Source organism: Panulirus ornatus, chromosome 64, assembly GCF_036320965.1.
Source record: "Panulirus ornatus isolate Po-2019 chromosome 64, ASM3632096v1, whole genome shotgun sequence".
Lineage (NCBI taxonomy): Eukaryota > Metazoa > Arthropoda > Malacostraca > Decapoda > Palinuridae > Panulirus > Panulirus ornatus.
In genome coordinates, this window is record NC_092287.1 from 384,843 (window position 1) to 410,020 (window position 25,178).

General features: G+C 43.4%; 1 protein-coding gene across 5 annotated transcripts in view; it reads left to right on the plus strand.

Moving 5' to 3' along the window:
• The window catches only part of LOC139746324 (glutamyl aminopeptidase-like), a 181,951-nt gene that overhangs the window by 128,681 nt on the left and 28,092 nt on the right, over positions 1-25,178 (plus strand). For all 5 annotated transcript variants that reach the window (XM_071657463.1, XM_071657464.1, XM_071657465.1 and 2 more), the window contains 2 exons: positions 1,794-1,897; positions 21,614-22,413. In XM_071657463.1, the coding sequence (XP_071513564.1) occupies positions 21,704-22,413 (710 nt within the window). In that variant the 5' untranslated portion in view covers positions 1,794-1,897; positions 21,614-21,703. The remainder of the gene's footprint in view (positions 1-1,793; positions 1,898-21,613; positions 22,414-25,178) is intronic.

Sequence of the window (25,178 nt, forward strand, 5' to 3'; positions counted from 1 at the left end):
GTGCCAGTCCTCCAACACTAAGCACACCTGATCTGTTAACTTTATCACAAACCTTCCGTAAAATGATAAAAGTTGTATATCCAGTTATTGTTAACCAGACTTATTGAAATATAAAAGGTAACGTCATGATCTATGGTCTTTACTGTGGAGTTCAGGTATGCATGTATATGTTGTAGACAATTCTTCAATCGCTTCGAGAAATAACATGAGATTGGGCACAAATTTTGGTGCTGGATGAACCCGACAACCTGCAGTGTTATGCTTAAAATATGGATCCACTCATAAATATGCAGAGATTAGTGAGCCCTACACCTCCCACAGACCAAAGGTTGGGTGATGACACATCCACCTCCCACAGACCAAAGGTTGGGTGATGACACATCCACCTCCCACAGACCAAAGGTTGGGTGATGACACATCCACCTCCCACAGACCAAAGGTTGGGTGATGACACATCCACCTCCCACAGACCAAAGGTTGGAGGATGAGACATCCACCTCCCACAGACCAATGGTTGGAGGATGAGACATCCACTTCCCACAGACCAAAGGTTGGGTGATGACACATCCACCTCCCACAGACCAAAGGTTGGAGGATGAGACATCCACCTCCCACAGACCAATGGTTGGAGGATGAGACATCCACTTCCCACAGACCAAAGGTTGGGTGATGAGACATCCACCTCCCACAGACCAAAGGTTGGAGGATGAGACATCCACCTCCCACAGACCAAAGGTTGGAGGATGAGACATCCACCTCCCACAGACCAAAGGTTGGGTGTTGAGACATCCACCTCCCACAGACTCAAGGTTGGGTGATGAGACATCCACCTCCCATAGACCAAAGGTTGGGTGATGAGACATCCACCTCCCACAGACCAAAGGCTGGAGGATGACACATTACCACCAAAGGTTAGAAGGTGAGCACTGCACCTCCCAGAAGCAATTGGTTTAGGGGTCCGACGTAAACCTCCACTTTACTGCACGTATTTGTTTTTACGCTGGCCAGCAACGCCAGGGTTGATGTGGCCAGTGTGGGCCAACAACCCCAGGGTTGATGTGGCCAGTGTGGGCCAGCAACGCCAGGGTTGATATGGCCAGTGTGGGCCAACAACCCCAGGGTTGATGTGACCAGTGTGGGCCAACAACGCCAGGGTTGATATGGCCAGTGTGGGCCAACAACCCCAGGGTTGATGTGGCCAGTGTGGGCCAACAACCCCAGGGTTGATGTGGCCAGTGTGGGCCAACAACCCCAGGGTTGATGTGGCCAGTGTAGGCCAACAACCCCAGGGTTGATGTGGCCAGTGTGGGCCAACAACCCCAGGGTTGATGTGGCCAGTGTGGGCCAGCAACGCCAGGGTTGATGTGGCCAGTGTGGGCCAACAACCCGAGGGTTGATGTGGCCATTGTGGGCCAACAACCCCAGGGTTGATGTGGCCAGTGTGGGCCAACAACCCCAGGGTTGATGTGGCCAGTGTGGGCCAGCAACGCCAGGGTTGATGTGGCCAGTGTGGGCCAACAACCCCAGGGTTGATGTGGCCAGTGTGGGCCAACAACCCCAGGGTTGATGTGGCCAGTGTGGGCCAGCAACGCCAGGGTTGATGTGGCCAGTGTGGGCCTGGGGTCCCAGAGCTAATACAGTCAGTCATGTGGGCCAGTACCACTTAGGAAGATAACCTCATGTGGCCAAGTTCAACACCTCCCCTTGGGAAGCTGTAGGTCAGCTGTGTATTGCAGGGGAAGTTACTACTAATATAACCAAAATCTAATCAAAATATCTATTTCGTTTTACAGATTGCATCAGTGGCGGCGTCTTGTGCTGCACAACGCCGACATCATCAGTCTTGATACGATAACAGTCGATTCTTGTGGTCGTCGACGCGGGTTATGATAATCAGGTAATGAGATTATTAATTTTATTGATAGTACGTTATGATAACGGCCATATAAGTACGAGGATAAGGTCCTTCTGACTAGGACGGCAATGTCTAACTATGACCGCAGGGAAGTTTTTAGCATTATGATAAATCTATCTATCTATCTATCTATCTGTGTGTGTGTATATATATATATATATATATATATATATATATATATATATATATATATATATATATATATATATATATATATATATATATATATATATATATATATATATAACCTTCAAACTTCGTAATACCTGAGTATCAATATACTCGACAAACTACACATTATCTGTTGTTCAATATAATCAACAAATCTCACTATACCTGCTATGCAATATGATCAACATAATATACAATACCTGCTATACAATATGATATACACCTATATACCCCTCCCAAACCCTCCTCACCACCTTTTGTCCCAAATACGATCCTCAGTTACAGATCCTGACCAACACACCCAACACTTTCTATGCGGAGATCTCAACAGCCACCATCCTACTTGGCTCAACATCCACACCCAATTATCCAGCGAAGAATTAATCATAAAACTCCTTCACCCTCTTGATTACCTCCACCAGTCATACAGACCGCTAACTCACCAGTTCCAGCACTTTATCACATCAAACGTTACCTTTCACACACCAACAATGAATATAAGAACCAACTGGCACACTACTATGCAGGAAATCTCTGACCACTTACCTGCACTCATGACACATTACGTAACCCATCTAACTTACACAACGTATAACAAATGCACCTATGATAGAATATCAGGCTGGCTAGCAGATACATGATATTGAAAATCAAAATTTCAAAACCTCGCCATTATCTATTTTCCAACCCTGAACCATGCCTTGTCCCATTTTAAGAATTAATCAAGTCATAAAGAAAGACACTACATACACAGCGATGTTACCAAAACTTCTTTCTCCTCACAAGTTGGAAACCTCATAAAAAACATAACCTCTCATCATTAGCACAGACCATAGAACAAATCCAGTCATATTAGTATTATGACCAAAATAATAACTTAAGTGGTAATCCTACGTCTTCAGGATGAACCTAAAAGCCAACAGCACCCGACCCTGGCACACGACAAAAAAAATTCTCACCTCTCGCACCAGCCCGGCCCCTACTCACTCAGAAGACGCTATTTAACTATCTCGGCAACATCCCATCACCCACGGATCACATAAAAATACTCGTGAAACATTACTGAAACTATCATCCACAAACCAGCTAGCCACTCTCCTTAACAAGGCAATCATGAGAAGCTACACAACAGACAACTGAAACAGGTGTTCTCTCATCCGTTACTCCTAGTGACATAACTCAGTCACATTCTGGAGTACTCCCAACAAGAGGCTCTGGCAACATATTAGACTTCCTCTCAAAACTCTGGCCCGGTAGACAGTCCAAGAACTCGGTGGCATCAGCTAGTAGCTACATAACAAATCTCACACAGCTAGAAACTTCTTAACATCCATCCCGAAATGCTCCAAATCCCATACTTTTCCTCCTCCTACAACCCATCACCACTTGTCATTAGTGTCCAGGCTCTTCTAAGAGCTGGTTTATGGCAGAATCAGCCAAAACATCCAACTCTCACTCACGTAGCAGTGGGCAGCTTCTGACACAAACACTCCACAACCTCACGACATACTAATAACCGCACACATCTGGAGAGCTTGAACCAACCACAGCCCCTTTCCCGCACTGTATTAGTGGAAGTCGTCGTCAGTGAGGCATGTGATACTTGTTACCAACATCAGACAAAAAGAAAAATACCAAAATGGTTGGCCAAGCACACAGCCAGCTGACGTCAGTTATCCACAAAGTCCATCATTCTAAAACTCAGAACTCGATAATGGAGTTACGTAGGTAGCTATTCTTCATCCAACTATTGTCATTCTCCTCGTACATGTCGTACCTGGGTCCCCTGGAAACGTTCTCACGTATGTAGACGACCTTGCAGTTACATCACAACATTCCAGCACAACATGTATAACAATAGTCATGCAGCACATCAAACAATTACATTACTGGCTTACAGAAAACAGAATGTTTAGAGCCTTGCATATATCTACCATCACTCCTCTACGCCCGACACATATGAAACCACTCGCATCCTCACGTCAGCCTAAATGATCAACCGTTACCACTCAATACAAAGCCATCCAGCCATACAAGTATCATATAAGACAGAAACATGACGTTCATCCCAATGTTAAAAAAGAACACAAAGATCTGAACGGACTAAATGCTCCTCCAACATTCATTATCAATAGTTGGGACAAGTCATCTCTTTATATCATTATCCCATATAAACGATATATCTTAATATCATTATCCCATATAAACGATATATCTTAATATCATTATCCCATATAAACGATATATCTTAATATCATTATCCCATATAAACGATATATCTTAATATCATTATCCCATATAAACGATATATCTTAAACCATTTCTATCTTAAACCTGACTAGATTTATTTTTACTAACAGCTTCTCGTAGCCCGTCCAGGCAGTAGTCCTCCACCTCTGACATTCACATTGAAGGTTCACACTTTAATGGCTTATATAACACCTGGGAGATCAGGAGTAGCTTCAGATGTGGAATGTGTTACTGTGTAGCACCGGATTACCCCTCTGGGGTAAGCCATGTACGGGTGAGGATGGTTAAGGGGTAGGTCGTAAGAGGGTTTAGCGATATGTCATGGGAGGGTCGACGGTCAACGTGTTCACCTCTTCTTAAGTAAACTACAACCACCGATACATCCGCTACACAACCACCGATACATCCGCTACACAACCACCGATACATCCGCTACACAACCACCGATACATCCGCTACACAACCACCGATACATCCGCTACACAACCACCGATACATCCGCTACACAACCACCGATACATCCGCTACACAACCACCGATACATCCGCTACACAACCACCGATACATCCGCTACACAACCACCGATACATCCGCTACACAACCACCGATACATCCGCTATACAACGTTGCCTGGAGTAAGTAGAGTAAAAAGGTTATTAATGATACTCGTGGTTAATGTTGTGTCTGTGCGTATGTATATGTATGTGTGTGTGTGTGTGTGTGTGTGTGTGTTGGTGTGTATGGTTGTAGTGTGGGTGCAGTATTATGTGGTGTTGTTGTAGTTGCTGTGGTATGTGAGGTTGGGTGTGGGTGCTGTAGTACGTAGGAGTGGTTGTAGTTGCTGTAGTGCGTGGGGTGGTTGTGGGTGCTGTAGTACGTAGGAGTGGTTGTATTGCTAGTGGTGTGTGATGGTAGTTGTCGGTTCTGTGGTGTGTCGGGGTACTTGTGGGTGTTGTGGTTTGTGAGAGGGTAGATAGGCAAGGTAGAAGGCAGGGAGGGAGGCAGGGAGGAAGGGAGGGAGTGAAGTCGCTGGGAGAGGAGGTGCTCGTGGTTCAGTTCCCGGGTCGTCCTGCGGGATAAGTTACTGTTTATTTTGACAAGTAATTGCCCTCCTCCTGCTATAATTAACTCACAGTGGTAGTCTCATACTCTGACCTGCATACCTCACTGGCGATAATTGACTATAATTAAATCTAAATTGACCTTGTAATTGATCCAATTAAAACACGTAATATCCGTATCAACGACCTTATCAAGTGATATATATTTCATTCTTTCGCCTGGCTTCTCTCGACAATTAACGCTTTATATTAAGATTTGCTTATAGAACCTTTATCGCTTAGGTTTAGAAATATCCAGTCATTATAATTATGCTTCTGTTGCAATTGATATTAGTTATGATTATTATGTTCATTATCAGTTATCATGATAGCATTCTTATTGTTATCTTTCCTGTTGCGGTGTAATATGAACTGTCAAAGCAATGTAATTGGTTCGTTATCACGAGTTTCTTCGGCTGGCCTCGAATCTAGCTTGGATCACTCTGTGGGTCATATTGAAAAGGCCAACACTACTACACCTTCATCTTCACTACTCTACATCTTCACTACACTTTAATCCACATCGACTTACATTTTCACTACACCTTCATTTCCACTATACTTTCACCATCGTTACATCCTTAAGTTCTCTACAAACACATTTTCATTCCACTCTTCACGTCACATGTTCACTAGCCCTTGATCTTACCTACCTTTGCATCCTACCTTTGCATTATCCTTATTCCATTATCCTCTTCATCACTACACCCTCATATTTTCTTTCTTTTATCTTGAAGGTTCCGATCATGGACAAAATCGACATCAAGGTCGGGCCTAAAGAGAATAATAGAGAGAATTATGAAAGGCAAAAAGAAGAAACGAGGGAAAGTACACATTCTGGAGGAAGTGAAAGCCCTGTCTTTTGAAATATGCAGGTCATAGTTATTGGGAAAGATATGAGAACATAGAGAGTTCCAAAGCTTCGAGGTGTAGGGAAAGAAGCAGTTATCAAAACGGCCCACCCTAAATTTGTCAACGACCACACAGTAATCATGTGACGCAGCAGCTTGCCGAGTATTGAGTGTAGCTCGTGGTGGGGGAACACAAGCAGCCAGCTCTCGTGAGCAAAAAGCCAAAGTAATACCTGCAGAAGGGGAAAAGTGAGCCTATATTGCAGCGTTGGTCAAGTTATGAAGTTAGCTTAGGACAATTTACTAGTCGCACCGCCTTCGACTCAAATCTGCCAAGTAAGAATGCAGAGCTACAGCCATCCCTTCTCTCAACTAGATTCATGGCCGGCTTTGAAATTTTGTCACACACAGACACACAGACACAAAACACCATTACTGATTTATAGATTATAGTATTGTTCCATTTCAGGTTTTCATCGTTATATTATTCCTGTAACCTTTATTACTGCTGTCACAGCTAAGTCTTTATTGTTATCATTGCTATACTACTATCACCATTACTGCCATATTACTACTGCTATCAACACTATGTTCCTTCTGCTATCACAACTTAGTGGGTATAATCAGTAGGTATAATCAATTATATATATATATATATATATATATATATATATATATATATATATATATATATATATATATATATATATTTTTTTTTTTCTTTTTTTGCTTTGTCGCTGTCTCCCGCGTTTGCGAGGTAGCGCAAGGAAATAGACGAAAGAAATGGCCCAACCCACCCCCATACACATGTATATACATACGTCCACACACGCAAATATACATACCTACACAGCTTTCCATGGTTCACCCCAGACGCTTCACATGCCCTGATTCAATCCACTGACAGCACGTCAACCCCGGTATACCACATCGCTCCAATTCACTCTATTCCTTGCCCTCCTTTCACCCTCCTGCATGTTCAGGCCCCGATCACACAAAATCTTTTTCGCTCCATCTTTCCACCTCCAATTTGGTCTCCCACTTCTCCTCCTTCCCTCCACCTCCGAGGTGGGTTGGGAGCTGTGGCTTCGGTGCATTGTTACATGACAGCTAGAGACTGAGTGTGAAAGAATGGGTGTTGTCTTTTCCTAGCGCTACCTCGCACACATGAGGGGGGAGGGTGTTGTTATTCCATGTGTGGCGGGGTGGCAATGGGAATATATATATATATATATATGTATATATATATATATATATATATATATATATATATATATATATATATATATATATACTTCCCACGTATTCCCTGCGTGTCGTAGAAGGCGACTAAAAGGGGAGGGAGCGGGGGGGGGGCTGGAAATCCTCCCCTCTTTTTTTTTTTTTATTTTCCAAAAGAAGGAACAGAGGAGAGGGCCAGGTGAGGATATTCCCTCAGAGGCCCAGTCCTCTGTTCTAAACGCTACGTTGCTAATGCGGGAAATGGCGAATAGTTTGAAAGAAAAGAAAGAAATATATATATATATATATATATATATATATATATATATATATATATATATATATATATATATATATATATATATATATATATATATATGTAGGTTTGCGGCAGGGGTGTGTGATGTCTCCATGGTTGTTTAATTTGTTTATGGATGGGGTTGTTAGGGAGGTGAATGCAAGAGTTTTGGAAAGAGGGGCAAGTATGAAGTCTGTTGGGGATGAGAGAGCTTGGGAAGTGAGTCAGTTGTTGTTCGCTGATGATACAGCGTGGTGGCTGATTCATGTGAGAAACTGCAGAAGCTGGTGACTGAGTTTGGTAAAGTGTGTGAAAGAAGAAAGTTAAGAGTAAATGTGAATAAGAGCAAGGTTATTAGGTACAGTAGGGTTGAGGGTCAAGTCAATTGGGAGGTGAGTTTGAATGGAGAAAAACTGGAGGAAGTGAAGTGTTTTAGATATCTGGGAGTGGCTCTGGCAGCGGATGGAACCATGGAAGCGGAAGTGGATCATAGGGTGGGGGAGGGGGCGAAAATTCTGGAGCCTTGAAGAATGTGTGGAAGTCGAGAACATTATCTCGGAAAGCAAAAATGGGTATGTTTGAAGGAATAGTGGTTCCAACAATGTTGTATGGTTGCGAGGCGTGGGCTATGGATAGAGTTGTGCGCAGGAGGATGGATGTGCTGGAAATGAGATGTTTGAGGACAATGTGTGGTGTGAGGTGGTTTGATCGAGTAAGTAACGTAAGGGTAAAGAGAGATGTGTGGAAATAAAAAGAGCGTGGTTGAGAGAGCAGAAGAGGGTGTTTTGAAATGGTTCGGGCACATGGAGAGGATGAGTGAGGAAAGATTGACCAAGAGAATATATGTGTCGAGGTGGAGGGAACGAGGAGAAGAGGGAGACCAAATTGGAAGTGGAAAGATGGAGTGAAAAAGATTTTATGTGATCGGGGCCTGAACATGCAGGAGGATGAAAGGAGGGCAAGGAATAGAGTGAATTGGAGCGATGTGGTATACCGGGGTTGACGTGCTGTCAGTGGATTGAATCAAGGCATGTGAAGCGTCTGGGGTAAACCATGGAAAGCTGTGTAGGTATGTATATTTGCGTGTGTGGACGTATGTATATACATGTGTATGGGGGTGGGTTGGGCCATTTCTTTCGTCTGTTTCCTTGCGCTACCTCGCAAACGCGGGAGACAGCGACAAAGCAAAAAAAAAAGAAAAAAAAAAATATATATTCCAATTGCCACCCCGCCACACATGGAATAACAACACCCTCCCCCCTCATGTGTGCGAGGTAGCGCTAGGAAAAGACAACAAAGGCCCCATTCTTTCACACTCAATCTCTAGCTGTCATGTAATAATGCGCCGAAGCCACAGCTCCCAACCCACCTACACACACATGTATATACATACACGTCCACACACGCAAATATACATACCTATACATCTCAACGTATACATATATATACACACACAGACATATACATATGTACACATGTACATAATTCATACTGTCTGCCTTTATTCATTTCCATCGCCACCCCGCCACACATGAAATAAAAACCCCTACAACTACAACTCCCTTTCCACATCTAGGCCCCACAGAACTTTCCATGGTTTACTCCTGACGCTTCACATGCCCTAGTTCAATCTATTGACAGCACGTCGACCCCGGTATATCACATCGTTCCAATTCACCCTATTCCTTGCACGCCTTTCACCCTCCTGCATGTTCAGGCCCCGATCGCTCAAAATCTTTTTCACTCCATCTTTCCACCTCCAATTTGGACTCCCACTTCTCCTCGTTCCCTCCACCTCTAACACATATATCTTCTTTGTCAATCTTTCCTCACTCATTCTCTCCATGTGACCAAACAATTTCAAAACACCCTCGTCTGCTCTGTCAACCACACTCTTTTTATTACCACACATCTCTCTTACTTATTATCACTTACTCGATCAAACCACCTCACACCACATACTGTCCTCAAACATCTCGTTTCCAGCACATCCACCCTCCTCCGCACAGCTCTATCTATAGCCCACGACTCCCAACCATATAACATTGTTGGAACCATTATTCCTTCAAGGTAATTATATTTAATGTATGTATGACTCACGGTGAGGTGCCTAAGGATTGGCGGAATGCATGCATAATGCCATTGTACAAAGGCAAAGGGGATAAAGGTGAGTGCTCATATTACAGAGGTATAAGTTTGTTGAAAATTCCTGGGAAATTATGTGGGAGGGTATTGATTGAGAGGGTGAAGGCATGTATAGAGCATCAGATTGGGGAAGAGCAGTGTGGTTTCAGAAGTGGTAGAGGATGTGTGGATCAGGTGTTTGCTTTGAAGAATGTATGCGAGAAATACTTAGAAAAGCAAATGGATTTGTATGTAGCATTTATGGATCTGGAGAAGACATATGATAGAGGTGATAGAGATGCTTTGTGGAAGGTATTAAGGGTATATGGTATGGGAAGTAAGTTGCTAGAAGCAGTGAAAAGTTTTTATCGAGGATGTAAGGCATGTGTACGAGTAGGAAGAGAGGAAAGTGATTGGTTCTCTGTGAATGTCGGTTTGCGGCAGGGGTTCGCGATGTCTCTATGGTTGTTTAATTTGTTTATGGATGGGGTTGTCAGGGAGGTGAATGCAAGAGTTTTGGAAAGAGGGGCAAGTATGCAGTCTGTTGTGGATGAGAGAGCTTGGGAAGTGAGTCAGTTGTTGTTCGCTGATGATACAGCGCTGGTGGCTGATTCGGGTGAGAAACTGCAGAAACTGGTGACTGAGTTTGGTAAAGTGTGTGAAAGGAGAAAGCTGAGAGTAAATGAGAATAAGAGCAAGGTTATTAGGTACAGTAGGGTTGAGGGACAAGTCAACTGGGAGGTAAGTTTGAATGGAGAAAAACTGGAGGAAGTTAAGTGTTTTAGATATCTGTGAGTGGATTTGGCAGTGGGTGGTACCATAAAAGCGGAAGTGAGTCACGGGTTGGGTGAAGCGGCGAAGGTTCTGGGGCCTTGAAGAATGTGTGGAAGTCGAGAACATTATCTCGGAAAGCAAAAATGGGTATGTTTGAAGGAATAGTGGTTCCAACAATGTTGTATGGTTGCGAGGCGTGGGCTATGGATAGAGTTGTGCGCAGGAGGATGGATGTGCTGGAAATGAGATGTTTGAGGACAATGTGTGGTGTGAGGTGGTTTGATCGAGTAAGTAACGTAAGGGTAAAAGAGATGTGTGGAAATAAAAAGAGCGTGGTTGAGAGAGCAGAAGAGGGTGTTTTGAAATGGTTCGGGCACATGGAGAGGATGAGTGAGGAAAGATTGACCAAGAGAATATATGTGTCGGAGGTGGAGGGAACGAGGAGAAGAGGGAGACCAAATTGGAAGTGGAAAGATGGAGTGAAAAAGATTTTATGTGATCGGGGCCTGAACATGCAGGAGGATGAAAGGAGGGCAAGGAATAGAGTGAATTGGAGCGATGTGGTATACCGGGGTTGACGTGCTGTCAGTGGATTGAATCAAGGCATGTGAAGCGTCTGGGGTAAACCATGGAAAGCTGTGTAGGTATGTATATTTGCGTGTGTGGACGTATGTATATACATGTGTATGGGGGTGGGTTGGGCCATTTCTTTCGTCTGTTTCCTTGCGCTACCTCGCAAACGCGGGAGACAGCGACAAAGCAAAAAAAAAAAGAAAAAAAAAAATATATATTCCAATTGCCACCCCGCCACACATGGAATAACAACACCCTTCCCCCTCATGTGTGCGAGGTAGCGCTAGGAAAAGACAACAAAGGCCCCATTCTTTCACACTCAATCTCTAGCTGTCATGTAATAATGCGCCGAAGCCACAGCTCCCAACCCACCTACACACACATGTATATACATACACGTCCACACACGCAAATATACATACCTATACATCTCAACGTATACATATATATACACACACAGACATATACATATGTACACATGTACATAATTCATACTGTCTGCCTTTATTCATTTCCATCGCCACCCCGCCACACATGAAATAAAAACCCCTACAACTACAACTCCCTTTCCACATCTAGGCCCCACAGAACTTTCCATGGTTTACTCCTGACGCTTCACATGCCCTAGTTCAATCTATTGACAGCACGTCGACCCCGGTATATCACATCGTTCCAATTCACCCTATTCCTTGCACGCCTTTCACCCTCTTGCATGTTCAGGCCCCGATCGCTCAAAATCTTTTTCACTCCATCTTTCCACCTCCAATTTGGACTCCCACTTCTCCTCGTTCCCTCCACCTCTAACACATATATCTTCTTTGTCAATCTTTCCTCACTCATTCTCTCCATGTGACCAAACAATTTCAAAACACCCTCGTCTGCTCTGTCAACCACACTCTTTTTATTACCACACATCTCTCTTACTTATTATCACTTACTCGATCAAACCACCTCACACCACATACTGTCCTCAAACATCTCGTTTCCAGCACATCCACCCTCCTCCGCACAGCTCTATCTATAGCCCACGACTCCCAACCATATAACATTGTTGGAACCATTATTCCTTCAAGGTAAGTATATTTAATGTATGTATGACTCACGGTGAGGTGCCTAAGGATTGGCGGAATGCATGCATAATGTCATTGTACAAAGGCAAAGGGGATAAAGGTGAGTGCTCATATTACAGAGGTATAAGTTTGTTGAAAATTCCTGGGAAATTATGTGGGAGGGTATTGATTGAGAGGGTGAAGGCATGTATAGAGCATCAGATTGGGGAAGAGCAGTGTGGTTTCAGAAGTGGTAGAGGATGTGTGGATCAGGTGTTTGCTTTGAAGAATGTATGCGAGAAATACTTAGAAAAGCAAATGGATTTGTATGTAGCATTTATGGATCTGGAAAAGACATATGATAGAGGTGATAGAGATGCTTTGTGGAAGGTATTAAGGGTATATGGTATGGGAAGTAAGTTGCTAGAAGCAGTGAAAAGTTTTTATCGAGGATGTAAGGCATGTGTACGAGTAGGAAGAGAGGAAAGTGATTGGTTCTCTGTGAATGTCGGTTTGCGGCAGGGGTTCGCGATGTCTCTATGGTTGTTTAATTTGTTTATGGATGGGGTTGTCAGGGAGGTGAATGCAAGAGTTTTGGAAAGAGGGGCAAGTATGCAGTCTGTTGTGGATGAGAGAGCTTGGGAAGTGAGTCAGTTGTTGTTCGCTGATGATACAGCGCTGGTGGCTGATTCGGGTGAGAAACTGCAGAAACTGGTGACTGAGTTTGGTAAAGTGTGTGAAAGGAGAAAGCTGAGAGTAAATGAGAATAAGAGCAAGGTTATTAGGTACAGTAGGGTTGAGGGACAAGTCAACTGGGAGGTAAGTTTGAATGGAGAAAAACTGGAGGAAGTTAAGTGTTTTAGATATCTGTGAGTGGATTTGGCAGTGGGTGGTACCATAAAAGCGGAAGTGAGTCACGGGTTGGGTGAAGCGGCGAAGGTTCTGGGGGCGTTGAAAAATGTGTGGAAGGCGAAAACATTATCTCGGAAAGCAAAAATGGGTATGTTTGAAGGAATAGTGGTTCCAACAATGTTATCTGGTTGCTTGGCGTGGGCTGTAGATAGAGTTGTGTGGAGGAGGCTAGATGTGTTGGAAATGAGATGTTTGAGGACATATGGTGTGAGGTGATTTGATCGAGTAAGTAATGAAAGAGTAAGAGAGATGTGTGGTAATAAAAAGAAAGTGGTTGAGAGACTAGAAGAAGGTGTTTTGAAATGGTTTGGTCACATGGAGAGAATGAGTGAGGAAAGATTGACAAAGAGAATATACGTGTCAGAGGTGGAGGGAACGAGGAGAAGTGGGAGTCCAAATTGGAGGCGGAAAGATGGAGTGAAAAAGATTTTGATCAATTAGGGCCTGAACATGCAGGAGGGTGAAAGGCGTGCATGGAATAGAGTGAATTGGAACGATGTGGTATACCGGGTTCGACGTGCTGTCACCATATGGATTGATCCAGGGCATGTGAAGCGTCTGGGGTAAACCATGGAAAGTTCTGTGGGGCCTGGATGTGGAAAGGGAGCTGTGGTTTCGATGCATTATACATGACCGCTTGAGTCTGATGTGAACGAATGTGGCCTTTATTGTCTTTTCCTCGCGCTACCTCGGAGGAGGGGAAAGGGGTTGTCATTTCATGTGCGGCGGGGTGGCGACGGGAATGAATATAGGCAGCAAGTATGAATTATGTACATGTGTATATATGTATATGTATGTGTATGTATATATATGTGTATACGTTGAAATGTATAGGCATGTATATGTGCGTGTGTGGACGTGTATGTATATACATGTGTATGTGGGTGGGTTGGGCCATTCTTTCGTCTGTGTCCTTGCGCTACCTCGCTAATGCTTGAGACAGCGACTAAGTATGATGATGATAATAATAACAATGATATATATATATATATATATATATATATATATATATATATATATATATATATATATATATATATACCTGACGTTCTTGAGCCAGACAGGAACTGTGTGAGAGGGACTGGGACTGTATCTAAGAAAGTAGGACTCTGTGAGAGGTGCTGAAACTGTGTGAGAGGGTCTGAGACTGAGAGAGAGACTGGCCTGGAGTGTGAGAGGTACTAAGGGAGAACACAAGAGGGACGGACGCATCTGTCAACCTTAAGCCAGCGGCCATTAGAGTACTGAGGTCTTCCACTGTCGGATATTGATCTGCCTCCACCACTGTTACTAATGACTCCCAGTTGGCTGTGCCGTGCTTACTGTGGGCACGGGTGTCTCGTCATGTGTCTCGCGGGGAGGTGTGACTCACGCTGTGCCTTGCTCGTCTCGTTGTTCGATTGTAACCAATCCTGTCATATCCCTATATGCATACCATTCCAGGTTTGCCAGCCTTCCTCAAAGTATCCCAAATGACCTCAAAATTGTTTAGATAGTCATACACACACACACACACACACACACACACACACACACACACACACACACACACACACACACACACACACACACACATGAATATCTATTTGTATGTCTGATAACATATACTAACAGATTCGTGTGTCTGTTGACACATACCGACAAGCCAGCTTAAGATGGCCCATTACTGTTTACCGAATCGTGAAAAGAAATTCGACCAGTGATTGTTCACCTCAGGTTCACCGCCTCATAGATAACGTATTTTAATGTCCTCTTTATATTTTTTTCTTTACGTATACTTTTAACTGATTAGAGAGAGAGAGAGAGAGAGAGAGAGAGAGAGAGAGAGAGAGAGAGTATGATGCAATGACTGCTCTCCCTCAGCTGACAAGAAAATAACGCGTATAGTGTGTGGTTACGATCACATATTTTCTTCTGTCAGATGAGGGACAGCAGAGTCGTTGCATCATATTCTCTCTCTCTCTCTCTCTCTCTCTCTCTCTCTCTCTCTCTCTCTCTCTCTCTCTCTCTCTCTCTCTCTCTCTCTAATCAATTAAATGTATAAGTAAAGGAAAAAATATATGGAGGACATTAAAAGACGTTGATGACGTTAGACTTGCTGGAGAGCTGGAGATCTGAAGAACCCCAGCGGTTCCCACGGCCTAACAGTTGTTTTCACACTTACTGAGGTCCAGGTGCTTCCCTGTGTGACATGCAACGTCCACTACATATTTTAGGAAAATAATAGTATATATCCATGTTACATACATCTAAGAGATAATCCACAGACAAAAAGAAAGTGGAATCTTCTCAGTTGTGCGATGATGAACACAAGCTATGAAGTGTGGCCTTTGGACCCGTCACGGACCGGTCGGCCTTGGTCTCTTGCTCAGCACAGAATTAGCTTGTGCGTCATCATACCTCAAAGATAAACTCTTTACAAGTACGCCATCTTTAGATGATAAGTATACATGGTATGACGGATCCCTCACATTTTCCACGAGTGTGACGGCCCCTCACATCACCACACGTATGACGGACCCCCTCACACTTACGAGTATCATCAGCAAACAACAGCTGGCTCACTTCCCAGGCCCTTTCATCCCCCACAGATTGTATGCTTGCCCCTCTGTCCAAGACTCTTGCCTTTACCTTCCTCACCACCACATCCATAAACATATTAAACAACCATGGGGACATCACACACCCCTACCGTCGACCAACCTTCACTTGGAACCATTTAGTCTCCTCTTTTCCCCACTCGTGCACATGCCTTTCACCCTTGATGAAAACTTCTCACTGTCTCTAGCAGCAATCTTTCCACATTATATATTCTTAAGACCTTCTACAAAGTATCTCTATAAAGCCTATCATACACCTTCTCCAAATCCATAAATGACACATACAAATCCATTTGTTTTGATAAGTATTTCTCACACACATTCTTTAAAGCAAACATTTGATCCACACATCCTCTACCACTTCTGTCTCCACATTGCTCCTCCCTAGTCTGATCCTCTGTACATTCCTTCACCCTCTTAATCAATACCCTCCCTTAAAATTTCTCAGGAATACTCAACAAACTTATGCCTCTGTAATTTGAACACACCTTTATCCCCTTTGCCCTTATACAATTGCACTATACATGCATTCGGCCGACCCTAAGGCACTTCACTATGGTCCATACATGCAATGAAAATCCTTATCAAGCAATCAGCAAAACAGTCACCCGCTTTCGTAATGAATTTAACTGCATTACCATCTACTCCCGTCTCCTTGCCGGCTTTCATCTTATGTACAGCTTTCCTTACCTTTTCTCTATTCATCAAACCACTCTCCATAGTCTATTCACTTCGCATACCACCCTTACCCAAACACCCTACATCTGCCACTCTTTCATGAAACACATTTAACAATCCTTCAGAATACTCACTCCATCTCCCCTTCACTTCATCATTACCTGTTATCACTTCCCCTTTTGCTCCCTTCTCAGATGTTCCCATTTGTTCTCTTGTCTTACGCACTTTATTTACCTCCTTCCAAAACATCTTATTCCTCCTAAAGTTTTCTGTTACACTCTCACCCCAACTGTCATTTGCCCTCTTTTTCAACCCCTGCACCTGTCTCTTGACTTCCTGCAGCTTCTCTTATACATCTCTCAATTATTTTCACTCATTCCCTGTAAGTACCGCCGAAATGCCTCTCTTTTCACTTTCACTAGCAATTTTACTTCTTCATCCCACCACTCACTACCCATTCTAATCTTCTCATCTCACACCTCCCGCATGCCTCATACATCCCTTGCACATGCCATCATTGTTTCACTTAATACATCCTATTTCTCACCCACTCTTCTCACTTCATTTACTCGTACCTTTTGCCATTCTGCTCTCAATTTTCTAGGTATTTCTTCACACACGCCTCTTATGCGAGTTCAGCTACTCTCACCCTCTCTTCTCCCTAACATTGTTTCCTCTATTTCGAAAACCTTTACCAATCTACACACACACACACACACACACACACACACACACACACACACACACACACACACACACACACACACACACACACACACACACACACACACACACACACACACACACACACACACACACCTGAAGCGTATGGGGTAAACCATGGGAAGGTCTGTGAGGCCTGGATGAGGATAGGGAGCTGTGGTTTCGGTGCATTACGCATGACAGCTAGAGACTGAGTGTGAACGAATGTGGCTTTTTCTGACTTTTCCTGGCGCTACCTCGCCGAAGCGGGGGTAGCGATACTGTTTCCTGTGGTGCGGGGTGACGCCAGGAGTCAATAAGGGCAAGTATGATTAAGTACAAGTGTATATATATATATATATATATATATATATATATATATATATATATATATATATATATATATATATATATATATATATATATATTATGTTTATGTATTATATATTTTGCTTTGTCGCTGTCTCCCGCGTTACCGAGGTAGCGCGAGGAAACAGACGAAAGAATGGCCCAACCCACCCACATACATATGTATATACATACACGTCCACACACGCAAATATACATACCTATACATCTCAATGTATATATATATATATATATATATATATATATATATATATATATATATATATATATATATATATACACACACAGACATATACATATATACACATGTACATAATTCATACTGTTTGCCTTTATTCATTCCCATCGCCACCTCGCCACACATGGAATAACAACCCCCTCCCCCCTCATGTGTGCGAGGTAGCGCTAGGAAAAGACAACAAAGGCCCCATTCGTTCACACTCAGTCTCTACCTGTCATGCAATAATGCACCGAAACCACAGCTCCCTTTCCACATCCAGGCCCCACAAAACTTTCCATGTTTTACCCCAGACGCTTCACATGTCCTGGTTAAATCCATTGACAGCACGTCGACCCCGGTATACCATATCGTTCCAATTCACTCTATTCCTTGCACGCCTTTCACCCTCTTGCATGTTCAGGCCCCGATCACTCAAAATCTTTTTCACTCCATCTTTTCACCTCCAATTTGGTCTTCCACTTCTCCTCGTTCCCTCCACCTCTGACACATATATCCTCTTGGTCAATCTTTCCTCACTTATTCTCTCCATGTGACCAAACCATTTCAAAACACCCTCTTCTGCTCTCTCAACCACACTCTGTTTATTTCCATACATCTCTCTTACCCTATTATTACTTACTCTATCAAACCACCTCACACCACATATTGTCCTCAAACATCTCATTTCCAGCACATCCACCCTCCTGCGCACAACTCTATCCATAGCCCACGCCTCGCAACCATATAACATTGTTGGAACCACTATTCCTTCAAACATACCCATTTTTGCTTTCCGAGATAATGTTCTCGACTTCCACACATTCTTCAAGGCTCCCAGAATTTTCGCTCCCTCCCCCACCCTATGATTCACTTCCGCTTCCATGGTTCCATCCGCTGCCAAATCCACTCCCAAATATCTAAAACACTTCACTTCCTCCAGTTTTTCTCTATTCAGACTTACCTCCCAATTGACTTGACCCTCAACCCTACTGTACCTGATAACCTTGCTCTTATTCACATTTACTCTCAACTTTCTTCTTTCACACACTTTACCAAACTCAGTCACCAGCTTCTGCAGTTTCACACATGAATGAGCCACCAGCGCTGTATCATCAGCGAACAACAACTGACTCACTTCCCAAGCTCTCTCATCCACAAAAGACTGCATACTTGCCCCTCTTTCCACAACTCTTGCATTCACCTCCCTAACAACCCCATCCATAAACAAATTAAACAACCATGGAGACATCACACACCCCTGCCGCAAACCTACATTCACTGAGAACCAATCACTTTCCTCTCTTCCTACACGTACACATGCCTTACATCCTCGATAAAAACTTTTCACTGCTTCTAACAACTTGCCTCCCACACCATATATTCTTAACACCTTCCACAGAGCATCTCTATCAACTCTATCATATGTCTTCTCCAGATCCATAAATGCTACATACAAATCCATTTGCTTTTCTAAGAATTTCTCACATACATTCTTCAAAGCAAACACCTTATCCACACATCCTCTACCACTTCTGAAACCACACTGCTCTTCCCCAATCTGATGCTCTGTACATGCCTTCACCCTCTCAATCAATACCCTCCCATATAATTTCACAGGAATACTCAACAAACTTATACCTCTGTAATTTGAGCACTCACTCTTATCCCCTTTGTCTTTGTACAATGGTACTATGTAAGCATTCCGCCAATCCTCAGGCACCTCACCATGAGTCATACATATATTAAAAAACCTTACCAACCAGTCAACGATACAGTCACCCCCTTTTTTTAATAAATTCCACTGCAATACCATCCAAACCCGCTGCCTTGCCGCCTTTCATCTACCGCAAAGCTTTTACTACCTCTTCTCTGTTTACCAAATCATTTTCCCTAACCCTCTCACTTTGCACACCACTTCGAAGAAAACACCCTATATCTGCCACTCTATCATCAAACACATTCAACAAACCTTCAAAATACTCACTCCATCTCCTTCTCACATCACCACTACTTGTTATCACCTCCCCATTAACCCCCTTCACTGAAGTTTCCATTTGCTCCCTTGTCTTACGCACTTTATTTACCTCCTTCCAAAACATCTTTTTATTCTCCCTAAAATTTAATGATACTCTCTCACCCCAACTCTCATTTGCTCTCTTTTTCACCTCTTGCACCTTTCTCTTGACCTCCTGCCTCTTTCTTGAAGAATGTGTGGAAGTCGAGAACATTATCTCGGAAAGCAAAAATGGGTATGTTTGAAGGAATAGTGGTTCCAACAATGTTATATGGTTGCGAGGCGTGGGCTATGGATAGAGTTGTGCGGAGGAGGGTGGATGTGCTGGAAATAAGATGTTTGAGAACAATATGTGGTGTGAGGTGGTTTGATCTAGTAAGTAATAATAGGGTAAGAGAGATGTGTGGTGATAAAAAGAGTATGGTCGAGAGAGCAGAAGAGGGTGTTTTGAAGTGGTTTGGTCACATGGAGAGATTGAGTGAGGAAAGATTGACCAAGAGGATATATGTGTCAGAGGTGGAGGGAACGAGGAGAAGTGGAAGACCAAATTGGAGGTGGAGAGATGGAGTGAAAAAGATTTTGAGTGATCGGGGCCTGAACACGCAAGAGGGTGAAAGGCGTGCAAGGAATAGAGTGAATTGGAACGATGTGGTATATCGGGGTCGACGCGCTGTCATTAGATTGAACCAGGGCATTTGAAGTGTCTGGGGTAAACCATGGAAAGTTCTGTGGGGCCCGGATGTGGAAAGGGAGCTGTGGTTTCGGTGCATTATTACATGACAGCTAGAGACTGAGTGTGAATGAATGGGGCCTTTGTTGTCTTTTCCTAGCGCTACCTCGCGCACATGAGGCGGAGGGGGTTGTTATTTCATGTGTGGCGGGGTGGCGATGGGAATGAAGAAAGGCAGAAAGTATGAATTATGTACATGTGTATATATGTATATGTCTGTGTGTGTATATATATATATACGTTGAGATATATAGGTATGTATATTTGCGTGTGTGCACGTGTATGTATATACATGTGTATATGGGTGGGTTGGGCCATTCTTTCGTCTGTTTCCTTGCGCTACCTCGCTAACGTGGGAGACAGCGGCAAAGCAAACAAAGCAAAATAATAATGATAATAATAATATATATATATATATATGTGGGTGTGTGTGTGTGTGTGTGTGTGTGTGTGTGTGTTGATATGTATATATATGTATACGTAGGTGTATGGGCGTTTATGTTCCACAGTATTCCGTCTTCTTGAGGTTACACAGGAAGTGATAAATCATCTTTGGCGAGGCTGTACGATCGTCGGTTGATGACACACAATACGGTCCCGTAAAAGAACCTGCCGCTCAAAAGTTTATCCTGCCACTGCTGCTGAGTATAACACAACCTTGAAGCTACAGTGATAGTGTCCTTGTGAAGACAGTGTGTGAAACATAGGCAATATTTGGGAATAAGTGTTCCAGGTGGATCTCGTCCAGCAAGAAGTAGCTGTGGTAGATGTTCCTTGTGAGTTGTTATCAACTGCTTGGACGTCAAGAGTGTTCCGTGAGAAGTCCTTCGGAAGTATATTTAGGTTAACTGTATACTTCTGCCATTTAACTGTAGAATTCATTTCAGTATAGATATTCGTAAGATATTCTTAAGTTAGCCAAATAGTTTCTACCGAAATTTCATCAGATTCCAGTTATACATCAGAACTATCCGTCAAGAACTTTGATTTTAGTTAAGCTTCCTGAATTTCTGTTGTACCAACATGACAGAGGCTCTTCACTTAACCGTGCCAATCTTTCAGGTGTGCATTGCTCGGCTAAACTGTTAGACAAGAGGGTCTTCTTGCTCCCAGGCCATTTGGTGAGGGTACAGCGGTCACCCACCTTACAAAATGGGTCAAGTGTTTGTGCGACGATCGACGGCAGCGTTACTCTTCCTGGTGGCCGCGCTCTCCATCGTGTGTGTGGCTCTCTTAGTGCTCCTCTTGGCTCCAGACTGGAGGGAGACAGGGGGTCAGACCTCCTCTGGGACCACTCAAGCCGTTGTGGATGGAACACCTGGAGGCGTCGTCGCTAAACTACCACAAAAGCCAAATCCAGTTCAAAGAGTGACGGTTGGCCGACCCACGCCTTCTACCACCACCGCCACCACCACCACTACCACTACCACCACCACCACCACAGACACCATCAGTAGAATTACTACGACGACGGAAGAGCCACAAGAACCATGGGAACGTGAGTACCGCATCCCAAGGTCGACACTTCCTCACCACTACGATCTCTACCTCCACCCTGATCTAGATACTGGAAAGTTCACAGGTCGTGTGGGGATTGTGATAGGCGTGACGTCTCCTATGGACTACCTTGTCACGCACGTCAAGTCTATGAACATCACGAAGACGAATCTCCACATGTCAGGAAGTGCTGTGCCGCTGAAAGATTTCTTTGAATACAAACCCAACCAGTTCTGGGTAGTGCAGCCAAGTTTGACCTTAGTGCCTGGCAATTACACACTCGAACTGGAGTTCGAAGGTTCTTTGGACGGATCTATCGTCGGCTTCTACAGGAGCGTCTACACCAACAAGGCAGGGGAGAAGAGGTACGTGTTCGATATATCTTCTTAAGTAATTTGCGTTCCTGGAGTGTATCTCTTTTTCTCACCAATCATTTCCTCTTTTTATTGTAAATCTACTATTCTTTCCTGGACCATTAATATCTTTACCGTCGACCATCTGGCACACCAGCACTGCCAGGATGTCAGTCTGAAGATAACATATAGTTTCTGATCGTGAGAGACCAGGCTGGGTTTTTCTGTTCGAGATGTACGTAAGAAGTTAATGCATCATCAGTTATGAGGATGTTGCTTCTTGTGGCCCTGTTGGCCATTCACTGTTACCACGAGCCCGAGCATATCACACATGTCAGCTTGGTCCCTTGGTTAGTCAAGTCATCCGTAAACGCTCGAAAACGTCGATGGCTTTCTGTCTTTGCTGTGAGGGTTCCTATCCTCTTCTTGCTTCAGCAAAGTTTCATTTTGCTCTCGTCAAGGGAACACTACAGCGGAGTTGTCATCACCACAGTATGATAAGACTGACAGAGATGATAAACACATATTGAAATTACACCAAAGAATAGTGTAGATCGACTAAAAGTTTCTAAGTTATAAAGAATCTTACAAAGATGAAACGTACAGGATATAAGCCTTACAGGCATGTTCCCTTTACAATACACAGAGCAAACACTTCCGAGGTATATTTACAATACGCAGAGCGTACACTTCCAAGGTATATTTACAATACACAGAGCGTACACTTCCAAGGTATATTTACAATACACAGAGCGTACACTTCCAAGGTATATTTACAATACACTGAGCGTACACTCCAAAGGTATATTTGCAAAATACTGAAGAAAAATCTTTGTATTCAAAAATAAAAGTGAGAATGGAGATTTTGTTGGAAGTAAAATAAGTATGTCCACTGATATTGCTTTGTTACAATTTTGCGGGTGATTATTTATTCAATATACTTGATCGCCGTTTCCCACTTCAGCAAGGTAGCGCCAGAAAACGGATGAAGAATGGCCCATCCATTCCTATATATATTCGGGTGAGAAACTGCAGAAGTTGGTGACTGTGTTTGGTAGTGTGAAAGACGAAACCTCAGGGTAAATGTGAATAAGAGCAAGGTCATTAAGTTCAGTAGGATTGAGGAGCAACTTAATGGGGAAGTAAGTTTGAGTGGAGAAAAGCTGGAGGAAGTGAAGTGTTTTAGATATCTGGAAGTGGATTTAGCAGCGGATGGAACCATGGAAGCGGAAATGATACACAGGGTAGGCGAGGGGGCGAAGGTTCTGGGAGCGTTGAAGAATGTAAGGAAGGCGAGAACGTTATCTTGGAGAGCAAAAATGGGTATGTTTGAAGGAATAGTGGTTCCATCAATGTTATATGGTTAGGTTAGGTTAGGTTAGCTTAGGTTAGGTCTCTAGCTGTTATGTATAATACACCGAAACTACAGCTCCCTTTCCACATACAGGCCCTACAAAACTTTCCATGGTTTACCCCAGACGCTTCAAGTGCCCTAGTTCAATCCATTGAAAGCACGATCACCCTGGTATACCATATCGTTCCAATTCACTCTATTCCTTGCACGCCTTTCCCCCTCCTGTATGCTCAGGCCCCAATCGCTCAAAATCTTTTTCACTTCATCCTTCCACCTCCATTTTGGTCTCCCGCTCCTCCTCGTTCCCTTTACCTCTGACACATATATCCTCTCTGTTAATCTTTCCTCACTCATTCTCTCCATGTGACCAAACCATTTCAAAACACCCTCTTCTGGTCTCTCAACCACACTCTTTTTATTACCACACATCTCTCTTACCGTATCATTACTTACTCGATCAAACCACCTCACATCACATAATGCCCTCAAACATTTCATTTCCAACACATCCACCGTCCTCCGCACAACCCTATCTATAGCCCACTCCTTGCAACCATATAATATTGCTTGAACCGCTATTCCTTCAAACATACCCATTTTTGCTTTCCGAGATAACGTTCTCATCTTCCACACATTCTTCAACGCTCCCAAAACCTTCGCCCCTTCCCCACCCTGTGACTCACTTCCGCTTCCCTGGGTCCATCCACTGCCAAATCCATTCCCGGGTATCTAAAACACTTCACTTCCTCCAGTTTTTTCAATTCAAACTTACCTCCCAATTGACTTGTCCCTCAACCCTACTGTACCTAATGACATTGCTCTTATTCACATTTGTTCTCAGCTTTCTTATTTCACACACTTTACCAAACTCAGTCACCACCTTCTGCAGTTTCTCACCCGAATCAGCCACCAGCGCTGTATCATATATATATATATATATATATATATATATATATATATATATATATATATATATATATATATATACTTGCTTGCCTTCATCCATTCTTGGCGCAACCGCGCCCCACAGGAAAGAGCATCGCCACCCCCTTGGTGGTTTTGATTAATTTGACGACCTTGATATCAAATCCAGGCAGTCGATGGGCCTAAAACCTAAATAAGCAACCAACGTCAGATGGATTCAGATCTTCCTCAATACAATTACTACACCACTTTTTCCTCCTATCTTTCTCTCTCTGGTATAAAAACTGATATAATACAACAGTATTGCAGATGTGAAAGTACGAGTGGTTTAGAAAGTGTCTTACTCTCCCTGTTGACAGGCTGGTAGGAATTATCCCATACTTTCACTGGATAAGTTGTAACATTATGCAGTGTATGTAGCCGTGGTTTCGTTCGTCTATCTATCTTTTTCAATGTTGCGACTGAGTAATGTAGGATATTTGCAAGCATATGCAAGAGA